Below are 11196 nucleotides of genomic sequence, written 5' to 3'. Positions count from 1 at the left end.
GCTCGTTCGGGTCCGTGAGCCCCGGATCCCCGCGGCCCCCGGGGGCTGGGTGGCGACGCTGGGTGCCGCTGGGATGTCCGGGGATCACCGAGAGGCGCGGTTGAGCCGCCGCTCCGTGCTGCAGTGCTTTGCTTTGAGCAAAGTCGGAGTTCGCTTTGATAATATGAGCGATCAGTTTGAAGTTGTTAGTGCTTGAAGCGCGTATTTTCACTTCATGAAGGTTTGTCCCGTTCACTAACCCCTGGGAAAAAAAAATACCAAGCCTGATAATTTCCACATACTTAAAAGAAAATGAAGAATGAACAGTTTATAACTTATAGGCTGACAGTCATCATGAGGACAATTTAACCTTAGTTACCAGTGAGTGAAATCTGCCCTTTGAGTCCCTTAAAGCTGACAGGCTGTAGTTGAAGCAGCAGTTCAAGCACAAGGAAAGCCAGGAGTAGGATTCTAATGGCTTTCTTCTCACCCGCACCGGTGAATCTTGATCATGTTTCAAGTCTGTTTATATACTGCAGCAGCATCTTTTGAAAAGTGCTTTTACTGGATGTAGTCTTTTTCTAGTTGGCAGGTTAATGTCACCTCATTGGCTTCCCAGCCTTGTGCTCCATGTGTGAATTTGCTAATGAACACTGACTCTTGCCACTGACTTCTGTATGTCTGTAGAAGATTATCAAACTATGTTAGTTTTGACCTTAGGTCCTGATTCAGTATCTCCCACTTCTCTCCTGTCTTCCATTAATATCTAAACAGATTAAGATGTGCACAATTGCATATTTTATGTGGAAACATAATTAAGAGATGGGAATAAATTCTTATAATCTTCTACAGATACAGTTTAAGAGAAAAATAAACATTTGGAATAGACCAATACTTAAAAGGGGCACTACACAGGATAAATAAGGATTTCGAACAGTGTATTTGTCCAGACAGTGCAATATAGCAAAGTGTTTCTAGAGTTTTTAACAGACCTAATAGCATGTTAACAGTCATTCTAAATAAAAACAAAACAAACAAACAAACAAAGTGGCCTATCTTTCTTTTGAACACAGGCTTAAGGGACTAAAATGACAGATTGGTACCCAGTCTTACTGAAACTCCCAGCTGGAAATGCTGCTACCTTTATTACAGAAAGTATTTTGCATTTCCTGGTGGTTTGCAATATTTAGCACAAGGGCTTTCCTGAGATCCAAAGTCAAAGCCACTGATAGCTAAATAAATTAATCTAGAGAAATTCATGTCCAAATAATAATTTATTTAAGAAAAATATATTTGCAGTCTTTGCTTCTGTGCGTAGTGCAAAGTGAGTTCTCTCTGCAATCCTTTTGTTACAGTATGAGGTGCAGAAGATGCCTTGTTAGGTTAGATGTATTATGACTTCTTGGTCTAGTGCTAGGACAGAGCTGTTGCTGTCACCATTCGTGGTGCCAGCTGGATGTAAATGCACTGTCACCTTCCTCTTGTCAAACACTTCACTACTAAACAGGGCAGCTAGACTGTGAAGGACGACCAGGGAGAGTCAGGCAGTTCCTCGTTTCCAGAGTGGTGGGAGACAACCTCAAATTAATGCATTCAGATTTAAAATCCATTACAAATTCTAAGCAATACTTCTGGGGGCAAATTTTTCAGCTCTGGCAGATTTGTTTCATGGGCTTAAAGTAGAAGGGATCAAGGAGAGGAATCATTCCAACCACGTGGGGAAGGAAGTCTGTCTGTCTCTGTGTGAGTTTGAAATGCTGGAACAGGCCATGCCAAGGGGCTGGGTAGCAATAGACTCCATGGGTGAGAGTCGTTACAGGGCTGATAATGAAGTCCACGCCATCTGAGGTGGACAGAGAGCTGTCACAGTCCCTGTGCCTCTCACACCATTCCAGCGTGACGGGTCTGACCAAAGATCAGGATTTCCCAGTACCCTCTTTCCAATGTTAGCCAATCCCTTATGCTTGGGGAAGAGTATAGGAACTGGAGGTGTGTTAAATATTTATCCCAATCTATAGGTAAATATTCCTCCCGATGTTTATATGCTCTCTGAATCTGCTTCTGTTTCACTTTGTGTAGAATGAACGGAGCAAGTGATTGTTCCCAATATCATCAAACAAGAACTTAAGCTTTTAGTTATTGTAATTTTTGCATTTCTATTTTAAACTCTCAAAATAGCCATCCATAGTTCTGGTTATGCCCATAAGTCTATCGTAAGGAGTTTTTCTGCTTTCTTAGTCTCAGTGGATTGAAACCTGAAGTTTCAAGGCATCTTGCTAGCATGATGTTTGTAAAAATGGGGTATAGCTCTGCATTAAGGGTGGAACTTATTTTGAAAATCTCAATTATATAAACATGGATTAATTATGTGGAATGGTTTGCACATGCCTTGGGTTATTGTACTGGGGCTGAGCTGGGTGGTGGGGATCAATCCACTGCAGTTTAGAAATTTGGTGTTTTTTTAATTCTCAATTTCCATTTGAGGTTTCAATTTAAGCTTTTATTTCAAAATACTGTTACCTTCTTTCTTTTACATTGGAAGGATTATCATCTGGTATCAGTTGTTCAGTTTCCTTAAAAATATGTTAAGAAACTAGCCAACACCATCAAATGTACCAGTTAAATATACCTGCCTCCAGAAGCCCGGGAGTGTAGAGCACCCGTCTTTCAGCACTTTGGAGTCTGATTTTCAAAGATGGCTTCTCAACACTTCTGAAAACTGAATCATAATGGTAGCTTCAGTTGGACAGTCACAGACAGGAGCATTCAGGTCAGTAGTCAGTTCTGAAAATTATGAGTTGAGGGGCCATGAAAAAGGTAAAAATGATGCAGATAGATTCCAGTCCTTTACTTATACAAACCTGCGACCCAAACCAGTGACTTCAGTGCTGAGCTCATCGTGTGTTTTCAAATAGCAGGAATTAACAGTACAGTAAAGATGCATGAGGATTTAAGAAATAAAAATATTAAATCACTGCTAGTGAAAAGTCTGATGGACTCCTGGTTTTTGGGGAGAAGTCTCCTCAATTCAAGTCAGTCCTCTGAAGGTAAACAAGTAATTCTCCATCCCTTTCCAAGTAAAGAGAAAAAAGTGTAATGTTTACATAGCATCATGCAATATTTATGTCTAAAGATATTTTTAATAATCTCCTAAGAACACTGACAAGGGAAGAAGCAAAGATATTCTGTGAAGAAAACATTCTACTAAATTACTTATGGTGGATGGATATTTTTAGAATTCTATTTTGAAATGTATCCATTCTCTTTCTTTTGTAGGTGGCTGGTGTTAGGTATTGCCATGGCACGGTTTTATTTACAGAAAGGAACACATAGAGGCTTATTCAGAAGTGTTCAAAAGACACTTAAATTCTTCCAGACAATTGCTTTGCTTGAGGTAAACTTTAAACGTTAATTTGCTTTACTGCGTGTTGCATGTCATAGGCACAACACATTGTTAACCTGAATTTAATATAAAAATATTATATTGGTACCTAAACTTTTAACTTTACTTAATGGAGTCTTTTGAGGGGTGATGAGTTGAAACACATGAGCAGATTTTTTCAAACATAATTGTAATATTTCTTTAAGTCAAATACTGATTGGAAACTGCTTTGATTTTAGAGCCTTAACTCAAAAGGCAAAATTTCTGAAGGCATTTCAGCCAGCCTGTCAACCCGCCAGCAAAATGGATATCTCCATCTCCAGGGGTGATACCTTCCCTCTTATTCCTTATACTGGACTCATTATCCTTCTGTTGCTTTCCTGCTTCTGCTTATTTGCAGAATGATTCATATGCCCGGTATCATCTGCTCCAACAAGGTCTCTGCAAGTTGTGCAAACTACTCTTTGAATAATAGAGCTTTTACCAACTCTGCACTGGTGATTTCAGTTTATGGTACATCTATGGTATGAAGCTGTTGGGTGTCTTGAGCACTTGCAGTTCTTTCCCAGGCACAACAAAGAGTGTCAATCTACATTTTTTAACTTTTTTTCCTCAATCTACCTACAACATCTTTAGTTCAAACAACTATTAAAATCATGTCACCAGCTGTATATAGGCTTTTATGCTACTGAACTGTTACAATAAGTAATTCCATCCAATTATGTCCAAATAATGAAAAGCATTCTTATTTGCTAAACAGAAAATACAGTATATCTGAAGCTTCATGGCTGTCTTTGGTAAAATTATAATAATTATTCATTATGGATTATTAATATTATTATATAGAACATTTTTAAATGGCTCTGTGTTTAGCATCCCTTATATGACTCCTTGCACGCTGTCCTGTGAAATTCTTCTTTGAATAAGATAATGGAAGGGAAGCTTGCCAGTTGAAAAAAGAAATGCTTTGTAGGTATCTAAATATGTAATATAGACAATTAATTAGGAAAATAAATCTCTTTCATGTGTTTGCACAGAGGAGATACTGAGTCAATCACAGCATTAGTTGCCAGGGCTGTGATGTATGTTTCTTTTCAAGACTGTTGGAGATAGAAAACCTGTTCTCCTTCAGAATTAAGCCTAGGTTTATATTAATATCAAAAGACCATGTTTATGACGTAGATAGTAACAATGGACGTCAGTAACCTCTAACTTATTTTTATTTACAGGTAATCCACTGTGCCATTGGTGAGTTCTTTGTTTTAGTTTCTCCTGTGACTAACTGAAACATGAATTGCAGGACAGAGATAACATGTTTCTCTTTTTAAGGAATAGTTCGCACATCTGTGCTTGTGACTGGGGTCCAAGTGAGTTCAAGAATCTTCATGGTGTGGTTCATTGCACACAGTATAAAACAGGTACGTGTGTGAGCAGGTCATGTTTTGGTTGTTTTTAAAGAGAAGCCATTAATATAGTTTTCATCTCACAAGGAAGACCTGTGTAAAAATTAATTACATTCCTACAGAGAATACTTGCATACTTGAGTGTGATTTTTGGAAGTTGAGGTTACAGGATGGAATTTACATGCTTTTACCCAGGAGACCAAGTCTGGGTCTTAGCTGTGAATGAGCACTGTCTTCAGCATCGTGCTAGCTGTGGTCTCTCTAAGTGAGGTCAATGACTACTGCTATTATTTACCAGCTAATCTACCGCAGTGTTACTGATTTCCTTTCAAAAATTAGCAAGTACTGAATTAATCTAAATGAAAGTATTTCTTAAATTAAGTTTACCTGGATAAACATGGTTGTGATTATGCAGTATATTTTAGGAAACTTCTCAAGATTTTAATGTTATGTCAATATTAATATTTGATGACATACATACTGCATTTTTTTTTTCATTAAAAATATATCAACTTATCCAACATGCCACAGTGACACTTAAGGTCCTGTATGAATTATGATAGTTTATTTGCCTGGCTATAGGTGGTTGTTGTAGGTGTGATTCATTAGCAGAATAGAACAAGTAGACTGCTTACAGCTAGTAGATAGGACATTCAGTTCAGCTGCTGAGGGCTGCTTTCTGTGAAGGGCATGTCAGAATTAAAGGATGGATTTTGAGTCTGTGCTCCTGAATTTCTTTAAACTTAAAAAGCTGAGCTTTAAACTGTCTTACCAGCAGATGGCATAAGCCTTTCTGATGATGGGATAGCATAGCACCTGCCTCAGTTGTCACATCCCTTTGTTTCATTTAACAGAGCACTTGTTTTCTGCACTTCATCTTTTCTTCTCTGTCACTTTTCTTAACATGGAATAGGCTTTTCATAGGCTCTTTAATTTGCATTTTCTTTGTAAGCTAAGTGTTTTAATTTTTTCCTTAAGGGAAAGTATCTCAAAGATTGAAAAGTTTGGGTTTTTTTTTTTTTTGTATTGACTGTACATGAATGCTGGAATATAGCACTGCATTTTGTAATTTTGTTATCCTCTGCAGTGGATTAAATATTCAGCATATCCAGTAATTTCTTTTGTTTTCTCTGTTTTCAGTACTGTAGGTCAAGCTGTGTCCCAGAGAAAATACAGCTGAATGTATGTCTGATTGTGTTTCATGCTGTCACTGCTTAGCAGGCATGAATGTTCAGGGTCACTTTAGGTGGCGAGAGGCATGTTAGTGATAATAGCCAGCCCTAGATCTTTCTACTTGACTGGAGATTTGCAAGGCAATGAATAGGAATTCTCTGCATACTTATTTAAAGCTCTTCTGCTTGGATTTAGCACTGTGACATGAATCCAAGTTTGGGTTATCAATGTTTGTCTTTAATCACATGAGGCTAAGAACAGCCTAATTCTGTCTTTATCTTTGTGTATTTGTTTGGATGTCTTTGCACTTCAGTTGTTGCTATTGGTGAGCTTGGTGGTATTTTTGTTTCTCCTTTTCTCTTGTGATGTTGGTGACATCCTTTCATTACAAGTGCACTTTCTTTACTGACACATTGAAGGTGCAATTTTATGACATGGTGAACATCTATAATTTCTCTTGACTTTTGACAGAGTTGTGGAATTTCAGCATCTTTAAGATGTATTAAGCTTTGTCACCATGTTGTATTTTATTTTAAAAGATCATTTCCCTTTTTCATAATTTTAATGGAACTTCTGCTACTTTATTTTCTTTCTCAGACATCCCTGGAGCTTTTCAGCCTTCATGCATGGAAGTGTATTACAAAATTCCTCCCCTTTTAAAGAAAAGAAAATTACTTTTGTGTAATTCTTCTTGTAAGGTAGTGCTTGTAATCCCCAGGTGCCTTCTTTGTGTTTGGAGACTTCTGTTTATTTGTTCACTTAGAGTGAAAAAGAAGTAATGTTTTGAAACAGCAGAGATGTGCTACCTACTGATGAGACAGTTCAATGACTCAGAACTGAAATAGTAAATGAGATTGTTGAGTGAGTTTACTCAAAGCTCCTGATCTACCAGCTATTCTTCATTTGGTGATCCATCTGTTTTCTAGCTCTTTGACTATCTTACAGCTCCCTGAAGTCTACCAAATTTGATTTTCTGCAACCAAGTTCCAGTTAGTAGAGTATGCCAAGCAATTGCTTTTGTCTAAAGTTTCATAGAGATGTGCATGATGCAGAGAGGAAGAAGCAACATAAAAAGTTAGAGTGTCTAGGAGACAGAGTAGTGCAATGAAGAATGGGTAAAAACTAATTATACAAGGAACATGTCTGCTGTAGACAGTGAAAATCCAGGTAGAGACTAAAGAGCAGGAGTAAGCTTAATTATAGGGGTTCATATTTTGATATTTGCATAACGGATAAAGATTGCTTAGTTTGCAAAATGTCTGTATGTTTGTAAATATATGTGATAAAGAACCGTACATGGTAATGGTTTCAGAATATCACTTTTATGCCAAATTTTCTTTCTTTGCAAGATGTTAGTTCTGTTCCATATATCTTAAACAGAAGTCTGTTGCAGTTTGCACAGAAAAGAAGCTTAAGGATGAAGAAAGTGTTGGTTCTTTATACTTCTGCAGATCCAGAATGAAGAGAGCGTTATTCTTTTTCTGGTCGTATGGACTGTGACAGAGATTACTCGATATTCCTTCTACACATTCAACCTGCTCAACCATTTGCCATACTTCATTAAATGGGCCAGGTGGAGATGTCTTGCACTTCAGTTTCTCATGGTTCTGTGCATGTTAGTTTCACGCATGCTGAGCTAACACACAGGAGAGCAGATGTTTGAGCTTTGGTTTATGTGGCAGAGTGCAAGTCGGTTGCTTTCTGTACTTGGGATCATTGTTACCTGGTTTAAAATGTTAAAATTTTTTAGCTCACATTTTGGGGTGTGATTTGTTCTTGGCTTTCTGTGTCTCACAGTTTGATCTCTGCTTTCATTTATGTTTTTTTTATATTTGGAGTCATCTTGTAACTTGCAGAACGACCCCTTAAAATGCCGTCTATACAATGCCTAAAATTAAACACCTGTGCAAGTCTTTGTGGATTTCGGGCCTTTGAAAATGTGGGAGCTGTTGTCCCTCAATCTGTATACATATTTATTACTTTATGAGATATTCTGCTTCATCAGAGCTTTTGTAAGTTTATATGAACATAAGGAAGCTAAACATTGGCCCACCTAAAAAGTGTGTTCCATATCATAGAATTGTTTTGGTTGGAAAAGACCTTTAAGATCATTGAGTCCAGCTGTTAACCCAACACTGCCCAGTCACCACAAGACAACGTCCCTCGGCACATCTACACGGCTTTTAGATACCTCTAGGAATGGAGATTCCACTGCTTCCCTGGGCTGCCTGTTCTAGTGCTTGAGAAGCCTTTCGGAGAAGAAATTTTTCCTTAATGTCCAACCTAAACCTCCCCAGGTGCAACTTGAGGCCGTTTCCTCTTGTCCTGTCACTTGCTCCTTGGGAAAAGAGACCGACCCCTACCTGTCTCCAGCCTCCTTTCAGGGAGTTGTCAAGAGCAAAAAAGTCTCCCCTGAGCCTGCTTTTCTCCAGGCTAAACAAGCCACTTCTCACAAGGCTTGTTCTCTGGACCATTCACCAGCTTTGTTCCTCTTCTCTGGTCATGGTCCAGCAACTCAATGTCCTTGTAGTGAGGACCCCAAAACTGAACACAGTACTCAAGGTGCAGCCTCACCACTGCTGAGCGCAGGGGGACTATCACTTTCCTAGTCCTGCTGGCCACACTAATTCTGGTTGAAGTACTGAGGGTTAAACCCCCAGCCCTGAATCAGGGTTGACATATGGATGATGTCCACAGCCAGGCAAGACAGATGTTCCTGGTTGGTTTTCACCCAGGGTCTGGCCAGCCTTGGGTGGGAACTGATTAGGGGATCACCACTAGGTACCTCTGCCTTTGGCGTTAACATCAGGTGTTCTGCTTCCAAGTTAACAGCATAAAAGCTGGCTCTGCTTACAGTGGTTTGGGGGAGGGTTTATCTGTGTAGTAACTATATGATGTAGGAGCTCTAGTTAGTGGAAGGAACTCCCAGCTGCCTCCTGGAGGCAGAGCCCCCAGCAGCAGCAGGACGTCAGCACGGCTGTGAGCAGAGGAAGGAACAATGGCATTATTCTTTGGCCACACAATTGGAGTTGGACTGATCTCCTGAGTCCTCAGTCAATTCGCCCCTGCCTCTGCTGCATTCAGCACTGTGAGTGAATTGATGAACCTTTTTGTTCCTCCAGTGGTTGGCCACCTTCGATCCTTGGTGTGTGATTTAAGACCAGAGGGAGTGACATGGCTGGTCTGCTGCTTATTGATATAACATCATTTGTATTGCAACAAGCGGTCAGCAAAAGACTGACACAAGATAGGAAACTGTTGGCCTTTTTTTGGCTACCTGGGCACACTGCTGGCTGTTGATCAATACCTCCAGGTTCTTTTCCACTTTCCCCCAGCGTGTAGTGTTGCCTGGGGTTGTTGTGACACAAGTGCAGGACCTGGTGCCTGATCTTGTTCAACTCCATACCACTGGCCTCAGCCCATTGATCCAGCCTGATCAGATCCCTCTGCAGATCCTCCAACTCTCCAGCAGATCAACACTCCCACCTAGCTGGGTACAAGATGAGGATACACTGCTCACCACACTGATTTGCATACCTAAGTATACTTAAGGTTGACCATTAGGTCACGTATATTGCATAGATTGTATGTTTATCAGGAGACTTAACTGAAAGAGTAGTGTTCTCTGTAGTCATTATTTGAAAGATATATGTAAGACAGACAGACTTACACTTTTAGAAAGAAAATATCTAACCTACATTCAACACAGGTGGCTATTATTTAAGAGACTGTGTTTGTTTAGTTAGCTTTATTTTTGTTTATAGATAAGGCAGTTCTGCTGGTTCTAATGCACTTCTTTGATATGCCTGATATTTATGTCCATTCTTATAATACATCACCTTTTTGCTAATACTTAAGGTGGTAGGCTTAGTTATATTTAAGCACTAAATGGTAAATGTAAAAACAGTCAGCTCTGGTTTCATTAATAATGTTTTTTTCTGTAGGCTTTAGAAAGAGGAATGCTTTCAGAAAGTGCTACACTGACAGATACAGTTTTTGCCATCAAGTCAGTGTGTCTTGAATCACAGAATTTTTGTTTCCTTCTAAGAGACAATAGGGAAAATTAATATTCTTGCAGCAGAAATATATGGTGTAATATAGTATAAAGAAAAATCTGAAATATTATGTTTTCATACAGTCCAAAATATCCCATCAAGATTTATGGGTAATCAAACAGAACAACTGGGCATGCATTCAGTACTCCAAGGGAGCTGGAAATTTCTGATATTTTGCTTATGATAATAAAAGATTTGTCTGTCCATTGTCAGTAGAATAGATAGGCTCTGAATTTTAATTCAGAATTTTTACTTTTTTTTTTTTTTTTTTTTTTTAATGCTAGAGGCAAATGGTGTGTAGCTCATGACATCAGTTCCTTCTTATTTGTTCCCAATTTGTTCTCTGAGTTGTCAGTCCTCTAAGTCCATTTGCTCCTAGGAGGGTTTCATGTTTGGTTGCTGCTGGTGTGGTTCTCATGTGTTTTGGTCATTGAGTACATCCTGCATCTTTCTGTGTGACAGCACTCGTTGCTGTTCTCTGCATGAACTCCAGAGCTGTGCCGTAGGAGAAGCTGCATCTCTGTAGTACACTGTGTATAAGGACAGCTCAAACCCTATTCATTACATTTTTCATTTAGTCCCCACCTATGTTGCCTGTGGCATTCAAACCACATTTTCTTTCAAGTGAATGCCTTCATCTTTTATTTGAACATCTTTCTATTTTAGAATGGATCTCGTAAGTTTCTGGCACTCTGACTTTCTTTTATTTCCATTTCTGTTAGTGGTAAATGTAGTATTATTTGGATTTCCCATGTGTCAGTGTGTAGAACAGGCTTCTGATGTTTCTCAATGTTTCTGTTGTCTTCAAATAAATTATAATACATGGAGTTGACTAGTGTGCATGCACTCTGACAAAAATATGCAAGGTCATCTGAATTTGGGATTCAGTCCTGGCCTGAATCCTGTCAGTGACAACAGGAGCAAGATCAGTAAATTTTTAAAAAAGTAATTTTTGGAGACTACAAATTTGCCCATTTTTTTTTTACTTTTTAGTATTAGAAGGACATACAGACATTCTGATACTTCACTGTTTCTGAATGAAAGGACTGAGGAATGCATTCTCTGTAAACCTAAGGAATGCTATCCAGAGTCACTGGAACTGGTATTCTTAGCCAAGCCAGGATGTGGTTCTTGATTTTGGTGCAGGAACTGCTATAATACATTGCTGTGCCACTAATACTAGCAAGAGGAAATTTTTTAATTC

At 38.9% G+C, this 11196-nt stretch overlaps 1 protein-coding gene across 2 annotated transcripts in view; it reads left to right on the top strand.

Annotated features, from left to right (window-relative positions):
* Positions 1 to 3261: 3261 nt before the first annotated feature.
* Positions 3262 to 11196, top strand: part of PTPLA (protein tyrosine phosphatase-like (proline instead of catalytic arginine), member A) — a 9864-nt gene continuing 1929 nt past the window's right edge. Inside the window, exons 1-4 of one of the 2 annotated variants that reach the window (XM_008945200.1) lie at positions 3262 to 3373; positions 4591 to 4609; positions 4697 to 4779; positions 7389 to 7510. In XM_008945200.1, the coding sequence (XP_008943448.1) occupies positions 3278 to 3373; positions 4591 to 4609; positions 4697 to 4779; positions 7389 to 7510 (320 nt within the window). In that variant the 5' untranslated portion in view covers positions 3262 to 3277. Of the gene's footprint in view, positions 3374 to 4590; positions 4610 to 4690; positions 4780 to 7388; positions 7511 to 11196 lie in introns of both variants that reach the window. The other variant, XM_008945199.1, reaches the window with a different exon arrangement.

Source organism: Merops nubicus, unplaced genomic scaffold (genome assembly GCF_000691845.1).
Source record: "Merops nubicus isolate BGI_N331 unplaced genomic scaffold, ASM69184v1 scaffold16098, whole genome shotgun sequence".
NCBI classification, from domain to species: Eukaryota; Metazoa; Chordata; class Aves; order Coraciiformes; family Meropidae; genus Merops; species Merops nubicus.
The sequence above is the reverse complement of the archived record's forward strand: the minus strand, read 5'-3'. Positions and strand labels throughout refer to the sequence as shown.